At 46.6% G+C, this 24,999-nt stretch overlaps 1 protein-coding gene across 4 annotated transcripts in view; it reads right to left on the bottom strand.

Moving 5' to 3' along the window:
* Positions 1-15,928: 15,928 nt before the first annotated feature.
* ATP7B (ATPase copper transporting beta) overlaps positions 15,929-24,999 on the bottom strand; it is a 47,021-nt gene continuing 37,950 nt past the window's right edge. For 2 of the 4 annotated variants that reach the window (XM_054222768.1, XM_054222759.1), the window contains 4 exons: positions 24,818-24,960; positions 22,992-23,195; positions 22,763-22,880; positions 21,501-21,972 (listed from right to left, as the gene is read on the bottom strand). In XM_054222768.1, coding sequence (XP_054078743.1) covers positions 21,851-21,972; positions 22,763-22,880; positions 22,992-23,195; positions 24,818-24,960 — 587 coding nt within the window. In that variant the 3' untranslated portion in view covers positions 21,501-21,850. Of the gene's footprint in view, positions 19,937-21,500; positions 21,973-22,122; positions 22,297-22,762; positions 22,881-22,991; positions 23,196-24,817; positions 24,961-24,999 lie in introns of those variants that run through there. The other 2 variants (XM_054222783.1, XM_054222776.1) reach the window with 2 other exon arrangements.

The following is a 24,999-nucleotide window of genomic DNA, read 5'->3' as shown; positions in this document are numbered from 1 at the left end:
GGGTTTCTTCTAGAAACCTGCTGCAGAGGGGGAGCGGAGCTAAGGGCAGCTTGAGGATTCCCCCTGCCCCATGGGCTTCTGGCTGTGTTGGCTGGGTTGAAAGTCAAACATCTGTGTTTTCTGAGTTCATCTGTGTTCTGAGAATGTCTGTTGTGTTTTCTGAGAACGTCTGTGTTTGCCAAGTCCTGAGGTTCAGACTGGACCCCCTGCTTTCTAAACTCCTTCTCAGAGAGGAGTCCAGGTGCAGCTGGATCCAGCCTTAGCCTCCAACTGGAAAGAAAAGTCCAAACCCCAGGTTCTGCCACAGAGTTGGTTTATTTCAGCTTGAGCTGGATATCTTGGAAGAGGGAGCCCTCTCGGTTGTCTTCCTGTGCCTTTTAAGGCCTCACAGTCTATTCGACAAGGTGTTCAGGTGTCTGTCCATGCGACACGCGTGGACTTTTCGTCCAATCGATTTGTTCAATAGCCGCTTTTTTTCTGCACTGGTTGGAGTGATATCTTTCAAATTTTTTCTGTTCTCGCAGTTTCATCATCCTCCCGTCTACTCCGCACTTGGGTCTCATCTGTCTTCTGTTGCCTTCAGATGGAATGGTTTCTCTCTGTCTTTGAAGTTCCTTTCCTTGAATTATAGGCTTGGTCCAGTTTATCTCGTTGTGCAAGAATCCCATGTTTCTCCTTTTTGACTAAGAAAAGGTTCAACTAAAGCACCATTGTGGTTTGCAGCCTGACGCTTCCACACTCCAGTTGCTCGTACCAAGCAAAATCCCTCATGGCAAGCAAAGCCACTCAAGTTTCAATTCAATCTAATTTTAAGTGATTGCACAATTAATTCTAATATTGTAATCCCCAACAATCTGTCTTGTTCAACCTCCAATGTCCCACCCAGCCAGGGGTACCATCAGAATGAAGCAATGAAACTGTGTCGTACCACACATCGAAACGTAACAGAAATTCACAAAAGTAAGAATAATGAAGCTTGGTTTAAGGGTGTTTATGGAATTTAAAAAAAAAAAAAAAAAAAAGAATTAAAAATCGCTGTTTGTTCTCTAACTTCCAGGGTCTTTGGGAAGGTAAAAAGTAGGAACACTCATATGAAAGGGCATCAACTGCAGGACGATCAAAGGGCCCCTGGAGTGTTTTTAAAGGGAAGCGAAGATGGAAGAAGCCCAGATGCTGACCTCCTCCAGTGGTAACTGGGAAACGGTGATGTCAGACCAGCAATGAGGTCAGTTTTCTCCATTTAGAAAAACGCATCAGCCAAAAAAAGCAAAGGGCATCATCCGGGCAACATCCAGGCATCAAAGGCAACATCCGGGCAGCAGCTGAGCTCTGAGGAGGATTTGATGACACGAGGTTGTCTCCACTCTACAATCTCATCCACCGGAGGACAGCAGCAGTCCCACTGATGTTGGAGAACCACCTCAGCTCTTCCTGCTCTGGAAAATGGCGCAGTGAAGGTGCGGGAAACCTTTGCTAAAGGGTTTCTGGAAGAAAAGCCGCAACTTTGGGTGCGTAGAGTGTTTTAAAAACTTCTTTACGTTTTTCTCAGCCTTTAGCAGCAATAGTTGGTGTAGAGTTTGGCAGGAGGAAATGTGAAGGCATCAAACGATCCTTACTTCTATCAACATGGCAAAGCTGAGTGCTAAATGAATTGGTGTTGAATTGCAATTATGGGAAAAGATGTAAAACAGCTGTTGTACAACTACTAGAAGCTTTGACTTCTGCTTTTGCCTAAAGAAGTCTTTTGCCTCCATTTACAACAAAAGTTGGATGCCCTTGGCCCTTACTTTTTGCTATTTTGGGGTTTAGTGTTGTTAGAAAGAGACAAAATAGGGAAATCACTGAGAAATTGTCATCATATTTATTAGCATTTTGCCCTAAAGTGATAGTCATGCACAGCATTTCAGATCTCAACTACAGCACTCTTCTGATACAAGTAAGGTTTGGTTTTGTGTATTTTATACTTGGCTTATTAAATTGGGTTCATGAATAGCAGATGTGAAAGTTCTTGGACTGCTCTTGCTGTTTGTGCAATAAACAATTCAACAATTCAAACTCATTCCACTTGGTTCATGGTGCAAACATGGCACACTTTGCGTACGTCAGTTTTGAGATGACAACCTGGGCCCATGCTTCCTTCGGTCGGAGGGCAGGGAGGTGTAAAATCAGATCCTTATGATTCCTAAAACTCTCTGAAAAGTGAAAGCTTGAGCCCGCAAATCCATTGAGTCCAAGGCCTGCTCCAGGCTGTAGCTTGCCGCTGCCTCGAAGCTCCTTCTCTCTTTCCAGTTCAAATGCAGAAGTATTTTGCTATTGCAGCATCCAGGGTACTGGCTTTTGTTGCACGGTGAGGGCCGGAGCTGGAGCTGTGTGCAATGCGGTGCTGTTCCCTGACTGGTTTTACCACCGGAGAGTGCCGAGGCACCGCAGGGACAGACCTGGCAGCGGAATCAGGGTGGTTAAAGGCGTTGGATGGCCACGAGGTGTCTCAGTTATCCAACAGAGTCAGTGTTAGCATTTCCTAATATTTAAAGCACCAGTTGTGTACTATTGCACTTATCGGTGTTGATTTGCATAAATAACACCATTTGGTAGTGAAAATGGAGGGTTTGATTAGTTCAAGGAATGAAATCTAAAGAAGGGGTCTTGTCTCCACCGGCATGATACCAGATGGGGTAAAAGGCTTATTTTTTTGTTGCCAGGCCACCAAATTGTCACGGCTTTGTTTAATTTTTGCCAGGGTGAATATTCATGTTATATATATTCACGATTATTCATGTTTATCATGAATATTCATTATTATCACAATTATTGCATTCCACCAGTATCTGAATGATGCAGCAAAACCACCTTGGTTGGTGGCCTGCGCTGGAATGGCTTCTTTGAGCAACTGGTCACCAGTGTGCAATTTTCACTGCCTTAGCAGCTTAGCGTTATGGCTCCCTTAAATCTCCCCAGTTATATTCCAGTGACAGCACAGTAATGGACTTTGTGGTAATTACCACAGTAACGGACTTGGTAAAGGTTCCAGGGTCCGTCTGAGTAATTTACTGGAAATATGTAACCCATTAATCACCTTGAGTTGCATGAAAATGAAAGGTGACGTGGGAAGTGTCAACAGTATGATGCAGGACAGGTACAAAGCCTAGGAAAATACCTGGAATTTTACTAGGCAATTTGAAGGATTTCAAGATGACTTCAAAATTTACTCACAAGAACATCCTCTGTAGCTGCAGTGAATACTTCAGGTACGAAGTATGAATACTTCAGCCTGAAACAAGAGGGGATGGGGACAAATGGTATTTCCTAGCCTGTGCCGCACTGCCTTAGTGCATCATCTCCAGCACTTCCCTCAGCACTCAAACTCTCCTCCAGCAGTTCCCCATAGTCCTGGTACCTCCCTGGACACCAGAATTCACCCACAACCAAAGATCTAACAGCAACGCTGGAAGTGGTGTCTGACGAACCCCCAGATGCGGTGCAGGGCTGGGAGCGTGGCCAGCCTGGCTTGTCTGCCATCAGGTGGAAGAATTCCCCTTCCCCACACACCATTGTTCCCTGGTATTTTTGTTGAAGCAAGGTGCCACTCGCCCTGTGTCTCTGTGGGTGGAGGCCACGACTCCTTTTTAAAACAACTAGCTAGTTAAACATAAAGTAATAAACTCCACGGCCTCCCAACATGGCTACTGCGAGTGACCAAACTGGTGCCTGGGGAAGGAGGCACAAGGGGATAACAGGGTTTAATGCAGCAAAGCTGCTTTCCACAGGATCACAGAATGGAAGGGGTTGGAAGGGACCTCTGGAGATCATCTAGTCCAACCCCCCTGCCAGAGCAGGGTCACCCAGAGCAGGCTGCACAGGAACGCGTCCAGGCTGGGTTTGAATGTCTCCAGAGTTGGAGACTGCACCACCTCTCTGGGCAGCCTGTGCCAGTGCTCTGCCACCCTCAATGTAAAGAAGTTCATCCTCATGTTGAGATGGAACTTCTTATGTTCAAATTTGTGCCCATTACCTCTTGTCCTGTCACTGGGCAGCTTCCCAGTGACACTTCCTCCCAGCACTGCTTTGTTTTTTTCAGGGCTTTGTTTTCCAGCAACTGGAGCAACGCAGAGAAGAGAGTCTCTAAAATCCAGGGCACTTCACCTGAAATGATGTGGTTCATTATCAGGTTCACCTACACCGGGGCAGTACCCATCATGGCTGGCACCGTTCAAAGTATGCTAACTGCAGCCGACCAGTTCAATGTCGTGCGCATCGTCCGACTGTGTGGAGAGTTCTTAAAATCCCAGCTGTGCTTGGAAAACTGTGTCAGCATCTGGAGACTTCCAGATTATTGCTACTGTCCCAGCATGTGAGAAGTAGCCCACGTGTTCATCCTCCATCACTTCGAGGAGATGACCAGGGCTGACCAGCCTCAGAGTTTCTGGGGCTCTCCGTCAGCCAGCTGGAGCACCTCCTGGAAAAGGATGAGCTCAGCGTGAAACAAGAAGAGGCCATGGTCGAGGCCGTTCTGCAGTGGATTGCTTACGATGAGCGGAACAGGAGGCAGCACATTGCTGGGCAAGGTGGGTGCTGCCATGGCGTGGGCCGTGGTGGCCCTGCAGAGCTGGTCACAGGGCAGCTGAGCCAGAGCCGCCTCGCTTTTCCTGTGAGACGGGAGGAAGCTGCAGCCTCCTCATGCTTCTCACAAAGCAGTGAGCTTTCAGAGCGTTCGGCCATTGCTACGCTGGGGCAGGGGGCGAAGATCCTGCGCTGGGGTCGGGGCAGAGCTTTTAAGTGCCCGTTTCCTTCTCTTTAGAGCTTAAGTGCAACTGTTCCTCACAGCCAGGGAGGGCCAAAGTTCCCGTTCCATTATCTCTACACGCACAAAGCTGGTGAGCGTTTGCCCAGATGAGATGGATGATGCAACTAGCGGCGGGCGTTAGGGCAGTGTCAGCCTGCGTACAGGAAAGCACCGTGCCAGAGCGGTGGCAGCCTCCCTGCCATGAAATCGAAGGATTTACCCTTGCACACCCCTTTGTGGACTAGCTAAAAACTACACGTTTAATTCGCTGGTTCTCCAATAAGCTTTAGAAACTGCTGTAGCCTGAAAGCAAAACCATCCAGCATTGGAGTCACCCACGAAGGATACCAGGGTGTAAAGCATCTGCATTAGTATTGTCGTGTTAAAAGGACTGTAGTTTCGATATTTGCCTGTCAGAGTCCCAGGACTTTCACTGATTTACTATCAGAGTCTGTCCTGGTTTGAGGTAAAACTGAACCAAGTTTCTGTTCGGTAATTTTATTTCTTAGCTAGGCCTCTTCTAACTCTCTGAAATTAACAGCATGTTGTGTCTGAAACGGTTTGTTCAGAGTGGTAAGACAGTTTGTGCCAAGGAATGGTATGCAGAGAAGCTCTTGCTTATACTTATTGCTATAACAACCAAGGTCAGCTAATTCTGTTATTTGCCCCATTAAGGGTCGGAAGCAGAGGGGCGTAGAGGGGTCCCACCTGCAGGGAGGAGCGGACAGGACAGGTGACCAAAAATTGACCAACAGGGTATTCCATCCCATCTGCCCCATGCTCAGTATAAAAGCTGAGGGATTAAAGGGTCAACTCTCTTCCTTCAATGGCTGATGTCTGAGGAGGACCCTGTCTGTTCATCTGCCTTTGATCCCGATCCGTGTGTTCCTGACTCCAGCTCTGGAACCCGGTTCCCACCCGTCGCTGAGTCCAGTCTGTGACTTCCCCAGTGCCTACTGGTGACATCATCCTGGGAGCTTAATGCGGTTTCGTATATACTGTATCTATTTCATTATTTTCCATTTTTATTCTATTCTTAATATTTCATTAAAGTAATTTAGTTTCCTCTAAACTCGTAAATCTCTCTTTATCTCTCCCCCTCCTCCCGGTGCACGAGAGGCTGGGGGGGAGCACCTGTTGCCAGCCATTGGCCAATTTGGCCAAAACCATGACAGAGTCCCAGCAAAGGATTTTCACTGAGTCAGATTCACAAATAATCAAAATTAGTCTAGCAAAAGTAATAACAGTTCCGATATTTGTCTGTCAGAGTCCCACCAAAGGACTTCCACTGAATCAGATTCACAAATAATCGAATTAGTTATTTTATTGAGAGAGACAGAAGCAGATTCGAGATTGCCATTGCTAAATTCACTAACTACAATAGCGCTAATTACTTAAGGTTAATATTGCTAGCAAAAATAATGATAGTACAACAACCCGGGGTGACATTCACCCAAGGGTGAAAGGCGCAGCACTCACCCAGAAAGGCATCCCTGCCTGGGGTGGGGGAAGAGAACGCAGTCCATCGACTGGTCCATCAGGTATCAAGTTTCTTCTCTCCCAACTTAACAGTCATTTTCTCCATCATTTTATCCCCAAAATTACGAGGCTTCCCTCCTCTAGGTGACGTGTAGTATGATTTGGGTGGAGAGACGAGTGCTATAGTCATGTATGTTTAGCATGATGTCTAAAATCTTCATTAGCATATCCAGGGGTGTCAGCTTTAATATGCATTTCACAGGTAATGAGGCAAAGGTCATTTATCAGGCATGGGAGCCTCTCGCGGAAACAAAGACACAAAGTCTCTGTTATCTTGATTTTACTGTCTCTGCTGACGAAAAGCAGGGCTGTCCTGGCTCCCCAAGACCACCCCGTTATTTACGTATCCTGTGGTAGCCAGACAAGCCTTCGCTCCCCTGGGCTGCACAAGAGATAACAAAGCCAGTCTTAAGTGCTCTTTGAGCACAGAGACTTCACCTCATTATCCCAATTCCACAAATACTCTAACCTCCTTTTGGCATTTTTCCGGTTCCACTGGCACGGATGCAAGCAGAATACTTGGTGAGCGAGGTCAAAAGGCACGATTGTGCGAAGGAAAACCAGGACTGCAAAGTTCTCATCACAAATGCACTGATTTTGCCTGCCCACTCATTCAGCCTCTCCTGCCCTGTGCCATCCCGTTTGCTGTCGGAGGCTGGAGCAGGGGGAGCCCAGCCAGCGCCATTGAGACATACGATTCCTGTGCAGACCACATCAGCATCGCCGTTCCCAACAACTTCTCTGCGCCATGGGAGAATTCAATTCACGGATTCAAGTGCCTGTCCTTTCCTATGGCATGGATGGAGGTAAGGACTTTCATGGAGCTCAGCCAGTGAGAAACACAGCTACCGCTCCCAGTTCATCATCTGGAGAGAAAACAGGAGCTGTGGGAGCAGGAAAGATAACAAATGCTCCCTTTAATGTGAGGGCTCTCCAACCAAGAATCCACTTGCTGCCGGTTGGTACTTTTCCTGGCCACAAGTGACATACCATGCCTGTCTGCTCCGGGCAGTTCAGGAAATAAAGGGTCTAAATCCTGCTGGCCTGAACAACTCACTGCACTTTTATTACTTCAAACCCAGGATAACCATTCCCATTAAAAAAAACAACAAACAAACTGAACCTAAACCAAACAAACAACCCCCCCAAATCCAGCCACCACCATTCATTTTCTCCTTGACGTGTTCTCCCGCCAAGGGTATCACTGCCCTGATCACACTGTTTTTTTATGCTGTAAATAGGTCTATATATGTGGTAGGTTCAACGGATATGGACACTTGAGGACAGCTGAAGTGTATGATGCCACAAAGAATTAATGGACCTTCATAGCCCCCCCCAAAACCCCCAAACCCTCCTGAAGCCCCCCCCAAATCCCCCCAATTCCCCCACTGCCCCCCCAACCCCACAGGGACCTCAAACTCCCCCCGGACCCCCCCAAATCCCACCCAGTCCCATTCAACCTGGCCTTGAACACCTCCAGGGATGAGGCAGCCACAACTTCCCTGGGCAACCTGTTCCAGTGCCTCACCACCCTCACAGTAAAGAATTTCTTCCTAATATCTAAATCTACCCTCTTTCAATCTAAAACAGTTACTCCTCATCCTATCACTACACTCCCTCATGACGAGTCCTTCCCCACCTTTCCTGTAGGCCCCCTTCAGGTACTGGAAGAGGCTGTAAGGTCTCCCCAGAGCCTTCTGTTCTCCAGGCTGAACAACCCCAACTCTCTCAGCATGTCTCCACAGCAGAGGTGCTCCAGCCCTCTGAGTCCTCTTGTATACACTCATTTTCAGTTTTTAGAGCTAGATCTTAAATTCCCTCTGTGTCAGCGGGTGGGTTTATGGGGCTGAGGCAGGGGACACAGACGAGGGTGTCGGCCAGGGAGGGCAGAGGACTTCTGGGTTGGCAGTGAAGGTCGGGGGTAGGTGCTTTCGTGGACGGGTGTGTCCCAGCTTTCCTGCCAGGCGGGGGGATTGCTTCATCACGTGCTCCCAGTGAGAGAGGTAGTAAACTTTGTCCCTGGAGCAAAAATATAACAGCCTTCTCTGCAGAAGAATGCTGGATTTTAGATAGCACAGATGCGGCACGTCCCTGGAGTGACCCGTGTTACCTCCCCGTTGACCGGGATGCACGGGATGTGCCAAGAGCCAGGGCAGAAAAAAGCTGCCGAGCTGCAGGACAGCCGAGGAGAACAAGGTTTGCTGTGTAGCCCCTCCATGCCTGGCCACCCATGGCTCAGGGACAGGGTGCCATCTCCAGCCCTTGCCCCAACACATCACCCTTGTGCACAGGCAGAAGAAAGGTGGAGAGCTCAGGGTACACCAGCGCTCAGCCAGGTCTTCCCAAACAACAGAAATGTCAAAAAAAATAAAAATAGAAGTTGAGAGATAAATGCCAATTTTAAAGTGGTTTGCTTTAAGCAAAACTGACACAAACCATCCCCTACCAAAGTAAGTGATCCCACTGAACCTGTGTATCCCCAACAGCATCTTTGGCATTGCCTGGGAACTGCTCCTCTTCAGCTTGTGCCCTCGTGGCCAAGAAGGCCAACAGTCTCCTGGGGTGCATCAAGAAGAGGACATCCAGCAGGTCGAGGGAGGTCATCCTTCCCCTCTACTCTGCCCTGGTGAGGCCGCATCTGGAGTACTGTGTCCAGTTCTGGGCTCCCCGGTTCAAGAAAGACAAGGAACTACTGGACGGAGTCCAGCAGAGGCCTATGAAGACGACCAAGGGACTGCAGCACCTCTCTCATGAGGAAAGGCTGAGAGACCTGGGTCTGTTTAGCCTGGAGAAGACTGAGAGGGGATCTCATCAATGCTTATAAATATCTAAAGGGCAGATGCCAAGAGGATGGGGCCAGACTCTTCTCAGTGAAGCCCAGCAACAGGACAAGAGGCAACGGGCACAAACTGGAACACAGGAAATTCCATCTCAACATGAGGAAAAACTTCTTTACTCTGAGGGTGGCAGAGCACTGGCACAGGCTGCCCAGAGAGGTGGTGCAGTCTCCAACTCTGGAGACATTCAAAACCCACCTGGACGCGTTCCTGTGCAGCCTGCTCTAGGTGACCCTGCTCTGGCAGGGGGGCTGGGCTAGATGATCTCCAGAGGTCCCTCCCAACCCCTACCGTTCTGTGATTCTGTGATAATACTGAGCTACAGCGCTTTGTGACAGCGGCACGGCTGCTTTTCAGAGCAGTGACGTCTCATCTGCCAACCACACAGATGGGTCCCACGCTGTGTCCATCTTAAAATAAGGTTACAGTGGAATAAAACCAATTTGGTGAATTTCTTTCAAATGTAGTGTATTTATTTATCTTAAATAAAGTAGTTTGTCAAAGAATTGTCACCTCTTCTCCCTGGTGACAAGTGATAGGACGAGAGGAAACGGGTTCAAGTTACGTCAGGGGAGGTTTAGATTGGATATTAGGAAACATTTTTTCACTGAAAGGGTTATTAAACATTGGAATAGGCTGCCCAGGGAGGTGGTGGATTCACCATCCCTGGAGGTGTTTAAAAAAAGGGTAGATGGGGCACTTAGGGACATGGTTTAGAAGTGGCTTTTGTCAGGGTAGGCTAAAGGTTGGACTCGATGATCTTAAAGGTCCTTTCCAACCTCAGCAATTCTATGATTCTATGAATTTTGAGTAGCTCCTTAAGTGTGTGGAGGCCTCAAATATTCAGACTTATGCCTAAATTTTTTTTTGTATCTATCATGCAACACAAGGCTGTAGTTCAGGGAAGCGTTGAGCATGTGCCTCATCTTCATTGACTCCAAAAGGATTTACACTTGCGCTTCGGTGCTCCCCTGAACAGAAACACATTCCTGGAGCCTTATGCTGGGTCTGCACAGTGACTTCCCCTAAGGTAAGAGTCTGCAAAAAAGAAAAACCAGCCAAACCAGCAGTCTTGCACCCTCAGCTGCCTGGGGAGTTCACACTCACATCTCGAGGTGCAGGTTTGTTCTGAGGGCGCAGGCACCACGCTTCGCCTTCCTGCAGCGCTGCTTTTCTTCTTCACTCTCAGCTCCTCGAAGGAAAGAGCAAACTAACACTAGTTTCAGCAGACAGCGCGTGTGGAGCTCAGGATTTACTTAAGAGTCAAATTACCCAAAGTAGCAATTCAGGGCTCAAGGCAAACAAACGCTAGCCTAAAATCTGTCCCTGGGCTATACGATGCCAAGCCAGCCCAAAATTTTAGCCACGCTATATAATTTGACTCAAAGCGCCCACTTAAGCTGCCCTTTTGCATTTTTTCCCCTCGCTGCTATCCAGCATTGAATGTGTTGGGTTTTCAGACGCTTTACAGATTAAGGGGATTCTCTGGCGTGGGCTGGACCTGCAGTGACATCTCGTGGTCCCCCCACGAGGCGAGGTGCTGGCTGCCAGGTGGCACAGCCCCCCCCGAGCCCAACCTCGCACCCGTGTCCCCGCACCACAGCCCTGACCAGCACAAATGTCCCAGGGGACTCCCCTCCACCTGGGGCGGCTGCGTGCCCGAGCGGGGAAACAAACACACAGCTCCTCCTGCGACATCCCTCCCTGCAGCACCAGGGGAGGCTTCAGAAATCATCCTTCTACGCACGAAGATAAACAAATCATGAAAACCAGGGAGCCTGTGAGTGGGCCATGCTTGCCTGCGAAGCCTGGGTGCTTTTAAACTCGAGACAAGGAGAGGGATTAATCTGCCTCCTCCCGCGTTTGTGCCTGTCTGAGACTCATGTGTGAGCAGGATGCTTTGCCCTTCACCACTTCTTTTGTTGTGACTCTCAAATGATTTCCCACTGAAAACTAACATGCTTGCTGTTGGCGTCTTAGGAGAGGAAATTAAATCCGACATTTCGGTGTTACCTGATTTCCCATCCCTGTACACCATTGTATAATTTCACCACTTACTCATTTTTTTTCCTTAATACACAAGTACTTTTAGAGAAAATACAATCCTTGGAAGAATATTTAGTCAGAGAAAGGTTGTAATCAGCTTGGATAGAAACCAGACAGTTAATTTGCTTGAAAAAGGGGGAAGGGAGGAGAAAATAAAATGGAATAATTTCTGCCCTGTGAATTTAGGGCACCAAAAATTTTATGGCAAAACTATAGCATGAAAGGGGAAATAGTTGAAAAACCTCATGGGAAACATTGCTCCTGAGCTATTACACTAAAAATGACATGAAAGCCAAAGTAAAAGATCTGATTCATTAGATGTCTTCTGTGTTCACAAAAGAAAAAAAAAAAGTTACAGCAAAAGACTCACAAACTTTTCCCAGCGCAAAATAACTGGACGTCCCATGTAAATCATCAGCTATATCAACATCCAGGGCCAGATCAGCAGTAACTGAGTCATGCTGGGAGAACGTGCAGAATGTAGACACCGAAGACCAAAACTGGGATTTGAAAAGCTCCTCCACGCTGTCTAATCCATCAGAGAGGAGGTGTGGTGTGCTGGCAAGCAGCTGGGGTGCCGCGCTTAGGGATTACCCAAGAGCCCGTCCTCTCAGGCACCTTCCTCCAGCCCTTTTACTGGACCTGGCTCACGGCACAGAGGACTACCAGTCACAGGCCAGCACCTCGCCCTGCCAGGGGCTCTGCAGGCAGATGGTCCCAGTGAAGATGAGGAAAGCTGATAATTATGTTATGTGGAAATGCAGATGCTGACCTCCATCTCATCTGCCCCTCCAGTGAGTCAGCTCACGTTTAACAAGAGCACATGACCACAAATGTCAGTACTAGCACTTACATTTCTGTTTCTTGACTATGCGTAGCTATTCTAACTTCCTTATAGGCATTTATGCGAGTTTCACAGCAGTTTACAGTCTAAGACATTATACAAATATAGTTAGGAAACCTTAAGATATTATCCAGTGCATTTCAAGTTATTAATCCAGTCCTTTGGCACCTCTTGAGAGCAGGATAGTGTGATCAGTCCTCTACTCCAATAATTTTCCAGTTCATATTACGTTCACAGAAATAAGAGAAAGGCCAGCTGGAGAGAAGGTCAGGAGATTGTCCAGGGCAGTCACCTGCCCCAAGGCAGGATTCACCTCTGGTTAACGCACTGTCATCAGATACGTGCCTGACTGCCATGCGCATCCGAAGAGGCCCCTTGGTGATCTCTTCCAGTGCTCCATAACCTTTCCTGTTACATGGTTCCTCCCTAATGACTAATCTAAATCTTCTTTGATTCAATAAGCCTATTATTTCTTGTTCTAGCCACCACAAACATAAAAGACACTGAAAAGATTAAAGGAATAAATTGTTCTCTTTGAGTTTGGAAGGCTTGTGTTTCCTTTGAGTATTCTGCAAGCAAACCTACTCAAATTCCTTCGATCTTCTTAGATTTCTCATCCTCCTGTATTTATGTTCACACGTTTTCTAGATTTCTGTTAAATCTCATTGCTCTTCTCCGTTTTTTCCTAAGTATGACATATAAAACCAGACATGAACTTCAGCTGATGCCTCTCTAGAGCTGAACAGAAAGAGGCATTTTACATCATATGGATGATACAATCTTTATACATCTCAGTGTTTCATAGAATCATAGAATCATTCAGGTTGGAAAAGACCCTTGGGATCATCGAGTCCAACCATCGACCCCACTCTACAAAGTTCTCCCTTACACCATATCCCTTAAAACCACATCTAAATGACTCTTAAACACATTCAGGGATGTGTGAATCCACCACCTCCCTGGGCAGCCTATTCCAGTGTCTGACCACTCTTTCTGTGAAGAATTGTTTCCTAACGTCCAGCCTAAACCTACCCTGCTGCAGCTTGAACCCATTCTCTCTTGTTCTATCCCTAATTAGCTGTGAGAAGAGACCAGCACCAACCTCTCTATGGTGTCCTTTCAAGCAGTTGTAGATAGCGACGAGGTCTCCCCTCAGCCTCCTCTTCCTCAAACTAAACAGTCCCAGCTCCTTCAATCGCTCCTCATAAGATTTATTCTCCAGGCCCTTCACCGGCTTCGTTGCCCTCCTTTGCACTCACTCCAGCACCTTGATATCTCGCTCGTATTGAGGTGCCCAGAACTGGACACAATACTCAAGGTGTGGCCTCAGCAGTGCTGAGTACAGGGGGACAACCACCTCCCTCCTTCTGCTGGTCACACTATTTCTAATACAAGCCAGGATGCCATCGGCCCTCTTGGCCACCTGGGCACACTGCTGGCTCATGTTCAGCCGCTTGTCAATTAGAACCCCCAGGTCCTTTTCTGCCAGGCAGCTCTCCAGCCACGCTTCCCCAAGCCTGTAGCGATGCATGGGGTTGTTGTGGCCCAAGTGCAGGACCCGGCACTTGGCCTTGTTGAAGCTCATACCCTTAGCATTGGCCCATCGGTCCAATCTATCCAGGTCTCTCTGTAGAGCCTCCCTATCCTCATGTAGATCAACACTCCCACTTAGCTTCGTGTCATCTGCAAACTTGCTGAGGATACACTCTACGTCCTTATCAAGGTCATCAGTAAAGATGTTAAACAGAAATGGTCCCAACACCGAGTCCTGAGGGACACCACTTGTGACCGGTCGCCAGCTGGATTTAACTCCATTGACCATCACTCTTTGGGACCGCCCATCCAGCCAGTGCTTGATCCAGCAGATCATATGCTCATCCAGGCCATGAGCCGCCAGTTTTTCCATGAGAATTGTATGGGGGACAGTGTCAAATGCTTTTCGAAAGTCTAGGTAGACAATGTCCCCAGCCTTTCCCTCATCCAATAATCGGGTCATCTTGTCATAGAAGGAGATCTGCTTCATCAGGCAGGACCTGCCTCTCATAAACCCATGCTGACTAGGCCTGATCCCGTGCTTGTCCATTATATGACTTGTAATGGCACTCAAGATGATCTGCTCCATGACCTTCCCTGCTACCGAGGTCAGACTGACAGGCCTATAGTTTCCCGGATCCTCCTTTCTGCCTTTTTTGTAGATGGGTGCTACATTTGCTACCCTCCAGTCCATTGTGACTTCCCCAGTTAGCCATGACTTCAGGTAGATCATGGAAAGTGGCTTGGCGAGCACGTCTGCCAACTCTTTCAGCACTCTTGGATGTAACCCATCCGGTCCCATAGACTTGTGCGCGTCCAAGCGGTGTAGCAGGTCACTGATCACTTCCTCTTTCATTGTGATGACCTCGTTCAGTTTCCCCTCCCTGTCTCCTAGCTCATGAGGCTGGGTGCCCAGGGAACAGCTAGTTCCACTGCTAAAGACTGAGGCAAAGTAGGCATTGAGCACCTCAGCCTTCTCCTCATCCTTTGTGACTATGTTTCCCTCTGCATCCAATAAGGGAGGGAGATTTTCCCTAATCCTGCTTTCGTTGTTAATGAATTTATAGAAACATTTTTTGTTATCCGTAACAGCTGTAGCTAGGTTGAGCTCTAGCTGCGCTTTGGCTCTCCTAATTTTCTCCCTGCATAGCTTCGCTATATCCTTATAGTCTTCATGAGAGACCTGCCCCCTCTTCCAGAGGTCATAGACTCTCCTTTTGTTCTTAAGGTCCAGCCAAAGGTCCCTATGTAGCCAGGCCGGTCTCCTTCCCCGCCTACTTGTTTTTCGGCACACGGGGACAGCCTCCTCCTGTGCTTTTAAGACTTCTCTCCTGAAGTATGTCCAGCCTTCCTGGGCTCCTATATCCTTCAGGGCAACCTCCCAAGGGGTTTTGTCCAGCAGTCTTCTGAACAGGTCAAAGTTTGCCCTCCGGAAGTCTAAGGTGGCAGTTTTACTAACCCCTCTCCTTGTTTCCCCAAGAATCAGAAATTCGATCGCCTCATGATCACTGTGCCCTAGACGGCCACCAACCTTTACTTCCCCCACAAGTTCTTCCCTGTTCACGAGAAGCAGGTCCAGGAGGGCACCTTCCCTCGTCGGCTCACTTACCAGCTGTGTGAGGAAGTTATCTTCCACACATTCCAGGAACCTCCTGGATTGTTCCCTCTCTGCTGTGTTGTATTCCCAGCAGATATCCGGGAGGTTAAAGTCCCCCACAAGAACAACGGCAAGTGACCGTGAGATTTCCCCCAGATGCTTATAGAAAGCTTCATCCGCCTCACTGCTTTGGCTGGGAGGTCTATAGCAGACTCCCACAGCGATATCAGCTTTATCGGCCCTTAACCTAATCCAAACACTCTCCACCCCATCACCAGTATACTTGATTTCTGAGCTCTCATAGCATTCTCTAACACACAGGGCCACTCCATCGCCTCTCCTTTCCTGTCTGTCCCTCCTGAAGAGCTTGTAGCCATCGATTGTGGCACTCCAGTCGTGTGAGGCATCCCACCACGTTTCTGAGATAGCCACTATGTCATAGTTTTCCTAGTGCATCATGGCTTCAAGCTCCCCCTGTTTGTTGCACATACTGCATGCATTGGTATAGATGCACTTCAGATGTGCTAACGATTCCAACACCTTTTTGTGAGTGTGGGCCCCATTTCCCACCAGACCCCTCTCAGGTGCTTCCATGATTTCTAATTGTCTGTCCCTTCTCTCAAATGAAATGGCAGAGTGAGAGTCCTCACTAGTCAACCATCCTTCAAGCCCTGGCATGCCTCCCTTGGGTTTATTCCTGATGGGCCCAGTTATCTCCCCTTCCCCCCTCACATCTAGTTTAAAGCCCTGTCAATGAGCCTTGCTAAATCCTGCCCCAAAATTCTTTTCCCCTTCTGGGACAGGTGCTTCCCACCTGCCACCAGCAGGTCAGGTGACTCATATAGCAGCCTGTGATCAAAAACCCAAAGCCCTGCTGATAACACCAGTCCTGGAGCCACAAGTTGCCCTTTTGCCTCTTCCTGTTAATTTCCTCATTCGTGATTGCCACTGAAGGGATAGAGGAGAATACAACTTGAGTTCCTGATCCCTTAAGCCGCCGCCCCAAGGCTCTAAAATCTCTTTTAATCAATTTTGGGCTCCTTCTACCCACTTCATCACTACCCACCTGAAATACTAAGAGGGGGTAATAGTCAGAGGAGTTTACTAGGGCCAGAAGTTTGTCCAACGCATCCCTGACCCGTGCCCCAGGGAGGCAGCAGACTTCCCTGTGAAGTGGGTCAGGACGGCATGTTGGCCCCTCCGCCCCCCTCAGGAGAGAGTCACCCACAACAATGACCCGTCTGCTTTTCCTTTTGGAGCCAGTTGTGACGCTGGGTCCACGGCGACTTGGTCTTTCTGACATTTCTGGCCTGGGTGTATCATCCTCCTCTCCAACAGCCAGTTCCTCCTGCAGGGCTTCATACCTGTTCTGCAAGGGCAACCGGGAAGGTGGGAGGGCCCGGGAGGGGATTCGCCTGCTTCCCCGAGCAGGGACCTGTTTCCATTCCCCCTCTTCTCTGCGATCCCCGAGCAGGGACCTGTTTCCATTCCCCCTCTTCTCTGCGATCCCCTCCTATCGCCCGGTGACGAGAGGGGAGGGGGTCCTCTGGTTTGTGTGGGGCCTCACCCTGTTCCCTTTCTCTCAGGGAGGGGGTCCACCAGTCACTCTCCCTCTCACATTCCCTGATACTCCTCAGCCTCTCCACTTCCCCCTTCAGCTCAGCCACCAGAATGAGCAGATCATCTACCTGTTCACATCTGACACAGGTGTTGTCTCCGCTGCCCTCCATCGCGAGTGCCAGGCTGCGGCACTCTGCAGCCAGAGGCCTGGACGCCCATATGTTTGCATGGGGCCCCTGTCTGGGTGCCCACAGTTTTTTTAACAGCAGCCTTCGACCGGGTAGCAACCATGGCTGGATCTCTACGCGCAAGTGACACCTTGTGACTTGACAGTCAGTTGGAGCAAGCACTGGTTGCTCTGTGGCCAGAGACTAGTCCCTGCCCTCCCGGAGGCTTCTTATAACCTGGTGGCTTGATGAACCGGGGGAGGTGCTGTCTCTGCCCCAGGCTCCCTCAGCAGCCCGCCCACCAGCTGACAGCCCTCAGCACAGGCCGAGGGCTTTTGCCGGCTTCCAAAAGCCCCCAAAAGAGCTTTTCGTCGGCCCTTTTCGCTGCAGATCCCTTCCCCAGCACAGTCTTACCTGCCCTGAAGCTGGTCTCCGCGGCAATCTGAAGCTGGTCTCTGCAGTTTCTGTTCATTCTGCAGCGTCACTATATGGCTACAATGGGTCACAAAATGAATGCCAGCCAAATGAATGCCAGCCAACTACCTGACCTTTTTCTGCCAAGCTGACTTTTAGTTCCTCTCTTTCCTGTTTGCAATGATTGTCAATGATGTCCAGTTTCTCAAGATGATTTTGAATCCTAATTCCACCTTTCAACATACTTGCAACCTCACCGGCCTCAGTATACAATACAAAACAGTCTCTTCTTTTCCCTGCTGTATATTCTGCCTGAAATAGATCACAAAGTAGTGAAGCACAAAATCTCTCTTGTGCGCATGTATCCAGCAATCCAGCAATCACTGCTTATGCTCTTTTTTTTTGCTGTACCCCTCCAAAAAATGAAAAACAAAGACACAAAGTTCTTTGTTTGTTTGATGGTTTGGTTTTTTTTAAAAACACAGTATTTTTACTGTAAGCACTGGTAAGAAAACATAAAACAGTGAAACAGCAGAGCATCTTCCCCACAGGGACATGTATAGAAACCTACAGCATGCTTGAAAAGTGTGTGTGCTGTGACCGTAATCTCTACACATGTAAAAAGATTTTACAGTTTTAAAACTGATTTGTATTTACATTTAAGACAGCGCTGTCAATGTTTCTAAGAGCTCAATTATAATACTAAGAGGAAGAGAGAACAGGAAGAACTGCTCCATGCTTTCAGCACAGTTCTTTTCCTCTCTGACTTGCTTTTCATTTTTACATTAGGAGGAGCAGGATTTGAACCCATGTTGGAAACATTTCTGTATTTAAGTCAGTAAAACTAAGTGGTTATTTCACATTGCTTAGCATAGTAATTCCTGTTCATTCACTTTTTAGATTGCACTATAAAACTTCAATCCGCTTGCTTCAGAGTCCCACCGTGGAGCAACACAGCACCCTGGGACTGGATTTAGTGCATCAAAGCCATTGATTCCTACTGTTTTGACTAAAAAGTGTTATGGGATGAATTTAACATTCACAGTGATAAAGTTACTGCAAGCTTTGGTAAAGACGTTACAGTGGAAAAAGGGTTGTTCAGCACCTTGATTTCTCATGAAACTAGAGCAAAGAGGGAAATTAAAACCAATTCAAAACATGAATACAAATTTACATCACAAATTCAAGCTATTACAAATCTTCTTAGTTTGACTCCTTCTGTCGTCAGAAAAGGTTATTTATGTGATAGCAAACAGAAGCCCCGCATTTTAAGGACGTTTTTCCACCTTTACCATTTAAACTTTTGGCTCCAGCAAGCTGGGGTTAACTTACACAATGAACTCACTCCATTCAGCCATGCTGGAGTCACAGCAGTGCTAGTTCTGCTCTCAGTCACACCATGGTAAATACCACCTTCACTCACACTGGCGTAAATTCAGAGACAGACAACTGCCCAATTGTCAAGGAGCTTCACAGGGTCCTGCAAGGTATCCACAGGAAAATTATATGCTAACTTAGACCAGGAATTGCTCTGCCTTTGTGGACTTCAATAGGAACGGAAAAGTTCCTGGTGACTTAAAGGAGTTTGTCCCAAACAGGAATATCTGTAAACATAGTAATAATTCATAGAGGATATCTTGTGCAAGGAAAGAGCTCTTATGGAGCAAAAGAGAAAATCTAGGAGGGCAGTGGGAATGACAGAACAAGTTTAGCACTGGAAATGTGCATCAAAAGGATGCGATACCTGAAAGCAAGTAAAAATCTTTGAAACAGACCTTTCAGAGAATTACAGTCAGTGAAACACCAAAGCATTTTTGGTCCAAGGAGACACACATGAATCCTAAATACAAAGTGCTCTCACAGTGATGTGACTAGTTAGGATTCTGTGTAAAAATACAGCCTCTGACCACAGAGCTCCTTATGCTATGGCTATTTTCACTTGGACACCGAAATTAGGATTTGGCAGTCCTGAAAGTACTTTTGCTTCATGTGCTCTTGAAAGAATTAAGTTAGAAAGACTGAAAAGTATGAAATTTGGTGCCTAGCAAACAGTCTAGAAGACAGAAACTCTTTTAGACTCTGAAAATTATAACTTTACATTATTTCACTAATTGCTGTGTGCAAAGGAGCCAGTTCATTATAGAGCCACAGATTCTTTCCACGACTAGAAATAACTGGTGACCTGAAAAAAATCCACAATCCACACAACCCAACGTGGATCTGAGTTGCAGTTGTTTTGTGAGCTGAAGGAATGACTTCACTTACAACCTTGAAGCTCTTGATGACATAAGTCAGTCCCTCCCTTCACTGGTGAGGAGGAACATTTCCTCCTGTACTGAGAATACAGTGCTTCAGATGTACTGTTCTTCATCTTCTCCATTCATGAGCAATGACCACTTGTCCCCTTCCTCCTCAACAAAACCATTACGTCTTGGCAGCTTGTCTGAAGTCAAGGAAGAGAGAGACACTTGGCTAATCTGATCCCAAGGAGCCGGTCTGGATGAATCCCTCCTCCTATCATCCATTCCAATATGAACACTGATTTGGGAAGGAGTAAGCGGCTTCATGCGGCCTTGAGCTTGTGCTTCATAACTTTCTGTGTCTGGCTTCTTATAACTAAGGAGAGAAAGAGAAAATATGTTTAGTACCAAGCGGTCAATGTATAGAAGGATCTTCAGCATTAGAACAAATCAGAAACTTTTGACAAACTATATATTACCTGAACTCCAGACACAACATTAATGGCTAAGAGTACTGGTCCCGTGGCATTAAGACAGTTCAATAGTAAAAGAGAGTGACTCTCAAACTGAGATTCTCGCAGAAAGATTATAAGCTTTCTGAATTATGAAAGGGTTTGTAGGAGAGAATTTCAGGGGAATGGACTTGAGGACCCAAAAATCACTTTCTGATTCAATATATTCAAGGTCAAAAAAAGCCCAGCGATGGCAAGTATGGATGGTCTTCACATGTATGTATTATCATGTTCTTTGGAATCTGAAATTCCATTCAGCTGACGTGAAGCTTCAAGAAAGAGTATACTGTAGTACAGCTTCCATTAGTCTTCCATATGTTTTGGGGGGTTCTCAATATCTAACCACAATGGTGTCCGATACTTGATGTAATCGGCACAAGATCAAAAGAATTGGAGAATAAAGGAATCGCTTTGTGGAAATTTCTCATCCTTTGGATAACTCCACACGGAAAGTTTTTAGGATGAAAACCCCGAAGTGGTAGGGCTGCCATGAGCACATACGTAGTTTTTATTTTAGGTTGCGGTCTCATTGAGCATTTGCAGAGTCAAAACCATGAGGCAGAAACAGATTTCCTACATAGGTTTACACTGTACTGTACTATACCATACACTACAAAAGACCCCAGCTACAGTAGAAATATTTGAAGGCTTGGACTAATTTCAGACACCATAAAACGTCTTATTTTTGAAAGATGTTTGCTTACAATGCTGTTAAAAACAGGTCCACTGTAACTGCACCCAAAAATGGCACCCAAAAAATGTAGCATAAAAAATCAATAGAATTTGAAAAATCTTGTTATAGTTGAGAAATTGGTTTGCTTCCAAAAAATTGAGCAAGATACTTTATTTGTAGCAAGGTTCAAAAGAATAAATACACTGCTTCTCTGTTTCTCTCTGGCTAAATTAAATAGACAAAAATTAAAACCAGGTACAAGTCTTTAAAAAAACATCTACTCCTACATTACAGAGAACTGTCTTTTGAATGATTTGTTCATTTGATATTCACAGCAAAACCATAGCTGATCATTACCTCACTTGGTATTGAACTAGATCTCCAACACAGGTGCCCAGGTGGCATCCAGTCACACTTTTAGCTGCTAGTTAAAGAATGCTCAGGACAGTCTTAGTCCAGGTGTGTTCATAATAGTGACATCTCTCTCTTTTGGAGCAAAGGATTAGACAGAACAGCCCAAAGTTGCTGACAGAACAACCCAAAGTGAGGGTGCACTCCATGGACAGTGACATAGAGTGCACCCTCAGCAATTTTGCCAATGACACCAAGTTGTGTGGGGCAGCTGACACGCTGGAGGGAAGAGATGCCATCCAGAGGGACCTTGACAGGCTGGAGAGGTGGGCCCATGCCAACCTCATGAAGTTCAACAAGACCAAGTGCAGGATCCTCCATCTGGGTCGGGGCAATCCCAAGCACCAATATAGGCTGGGCAGTGCCTGGCTTGAGAGCAGCCCTGAAGAAAAGGACTTGGGGGTGCTGGTGGACGAGAGGCTCAAAGTGAGCCGTCAGTGTGCACTAGCAGCCCAGAAAGCCAATCGTATCCTGGGCTGCATCGGGAGAAGCGTGGCCAGCAGGTTGAGGGAGGTGATTCTCCCCCTCTACTCCACTCTTGTGAGACCCCACCTGGAGTACTGTGTCCAATTCTGGAGCCCCTACTACAAGAACCCCAAGCTAAAGGACTGTCTGGTACTTTTAGGTATACGTAGCCCAAAGTAACATCTCACTTGAGTCCCAGCAGCAGTGCTGCCTACGGTTCCCCAGTTGATTAGTATAAGACTACTTGCCATTTGAGCTGCAAGGAAGACAGCACGACAGACACAGAAGAAGCTGCCATTGCAGCTGATCCCATCCAAGGCTGAAGCACGAGGCCAACAGGCATGAACACACCTAGCAAAACAACATACAGACATCAGCCAGAGGTGCCTCTCCCAATACAGACGTTTCTGTCCCTGCGTATCATAGAACACATCAGCAGTTCTACAACATGACTTGCTGAGACCTCCATGAACACTACTAGACTGATATATATTTACTCACTTATTTTTAAATATGTCTCTCGCGTTGCAAGGGATGACCTTTGCACCAATTCAGTTACAACACTGCGGCCACAAGGTAAGACTATTTGTCCCTTCCAGCTACTCTGCACATATGAAACAAAGCAGAAGCAACAGAAAGACAAGGCAATAGTCCAGGCAAAGGAGGGAGAAGTTACTCAGGAAGAAAAAGAGGAATGTTTGAAGTAAGTTTCAGGGAGGAATTTGGAGCATAAGAAGATATCCGACAGAAGCAGAGAGATGCAAGTAGTAGGAGAGAAAATGTATGATTCAGGGTGAATAGAAGAGGGAACACCCTGAAGTGGGATGATATCTCTGATTAGAGCTAGGTTTGAATATACAGAAACTAATCCCCAAGTACTGCTGTGTGAAATAAGAGCATGGTTTTAATTTCATCATATAAGAATTTATTCGTATGAGTTTAAAACTTGGGAAAAAAAAGATTTTTTTCTACACCATTAAAAAAAAAAAGAAAGTATTTATTTTGTTCTTCTTCCGCCAAGTTTTAAATACTCTAGGAATCTCTCTTTGGTTTCTTGAGCAGGAAATCCTGCAAGAAACACCACAGAGCTCAACTGTGCTGCTGTCTTCGACAAGCTGGGCGAGATATGACAGTCACATACCTGCTGCTATGGGTATTCCGAGCAGATTATAAATTAAGGCAAGAATCAGATTTATTCGTATTCTTCGAACTGTTCTCTTTGATAAGTGAATACTGGCAACTACATCCAGCAAGTCATTCTGCAAGACAGAAGAGCATTGAAAGTTTTCCACATGCAGTCTTCAGAATACCAAACCAAAAAAAGAAGTGTCAGTGATAAAAAGAGGACAAGTCAGAACTGTAGTGCTCACTCGGATAAGAACAACATCTGCTGCTTCAATGGCAACGTCGGTACCCGTTCCAATTGCAATTCCAACGTCGGCCCTGGCTAGTGCAGGGGAATCATTGACTCCATCGCCAACCATCGCAACCTTCCTCCTCCCATTTTGGAGCTCCTGGACCTTGGCAACCTTGTGAGAAGGAAGAACCTCAGCAAAGACTTTTTTGATCCCAACCTATGTACAAAGAAAGAAACATACCTGGTTAGTGATATGCTTTATGCTAAAAGGAAGAGCCATTTGCCGTTCTGGGTGAAGGAGAAACAAAGGAAGATCAATCAAACTGATTCCGGTGGAGGCAACACTTGCAAGCTGCACAGAAAGCTGAAGAGCAACATGCCTTTGGCATAAGAAAGGGCCTGACTACAGCCCCTTCCACCTTTACTGCAATGCTGCTGGCAAACCATGCTCTGCCCTTAGTGTCATGTCCCACAGGGCTTCTGAAGCTCTGCTGCCCTGGAAATAAAGGTTTGATGGTTAAAAGAGCCAGTTTTCAGATAATCATGCTGCGTGATGCACTAATAAAGGTTTCAGTGAAATGCAACACAGAAACCATGTCCAATCAGGCAGTTACACTAGGGAAAACACAGAAACACAAGTGTGTTCAAGTCTCAGGGAAACTATGAAAATAAAACAAATGGCTGGCTAAACAATTGTACCCATCCACATCTCAACTAATATGGAGTTGCTAGGAATGGCTTTAGTGATGTAGTTGAAAAACAAGTGGGTGTACTAAAGAGAGCTGGGATAATGTCCCTGGTTTGGCTCCATCACCAGGCAGAGATCAGCTTTTCACCACACAAGGTAGAAGCTCTCTTTTAAACTTTCAAAAAGTAACATTTTTAAAAGTTTTTAGGACTGGCTTACCACTTTTACATTGGAAAGGAAGTCAGTGCCAAAAATTCTATGAAAACGTAGGTTGGCACAGACTAACCTTGTTTGAAAACTTCACTTGAGTGCCTGGAACCGTAAATCAAAGGTTGTTTCTGAAAGACTTCTCTTAACAAAGAAACGTGGGGTGGGAAAGTGCTTTACCACAATTGAACACAAAAGTGAAAGCGTGAATCAAAATAGGGGAAGGATTAAAGCATCACACTGAGAACAGTGAACAGAACAATGAAAACAGACCACACAACATACAAGAACATACATACCCCAGTGCTGGCTGAGTTAGCTGCGTGGTGAGATACCTTAGGAAAGGAAGGTGGCACACGGTAGATTAGAAGTAGACTGATGCAAAGGGAAAGAGGGAAATGAAGATGGAGAGAGTGGAAATGTCACAAGGTTGAGTGAGAATTTGGTTTGTCTCTGGAGCAACATTTATAGTTTGAGATTAAGGAAATCTCATATAAACCCAACCTTTTTTAGACTGCTAAGCTTCTTAACAATAATTCTTATTGTTAATACTATATTTCCCTTAAAGATAATTAGAAGTTCCCATTTCCCTTATTTGGAACAGGACTGGACCTTAAAGAACTCTTCTTCGTCACTAACCAAGCACAACTGCCCTTCAGTGAAGGGAAGCAGAAGGCTTCAGTTCAGCAACAGACTAATTACTGCAAGAAACTCTGTACCTCTGGAGAAGTACTGACTGAAGAAGTCTTCAGTGGGATCTTAATGCAGCCACTGGCCTTTACTATGCCATTGTACCTGGCCCAATTTTCAGTCCAATTCAAGAACAGTCTTCATTTATCATATCCAGGGAACCTCAGTTCCTGCTCCAAATTCACTGGGGTAAGCAGAGTTTAGAACCTCATCATGTTTTCGGGGTTTTTTTTGAAACGCAAAGAAGCAGATACCTGAGTGGCAATGGCTTTCGCAGTTTTTCTGTTGTCTCCCGTTATCAGCACCACATCTATTCCCATGTTTTTCAGCGTGTGCACAGCAAGGGCTGCCTCCTGCTTGACAGTGTCTGCTACTGCGATCATTCCACACAAAACGCCTGCACAAGGAAACATTGTCTGTTAGAGAGAACTGTGAG

This window comes from Rissa tridactyla, chromosome 1 (genome assembly GCF_028500815.1).
Source record: "Rissa tridactyla isolate bRisTri1 chromosome 1, bRisTri1.patW.cur.20221130, whole genome shotgun sequence".
Classification (NCBI taxonomy): Eukaryota; Metazoa; Chordata; class Aves; order Charadriiformes; family Laridae; genus Rissa; species Rissa tridactyla.
This window is presented reverse-complemented; position numbering and strand designations above follow the sequence as displayed.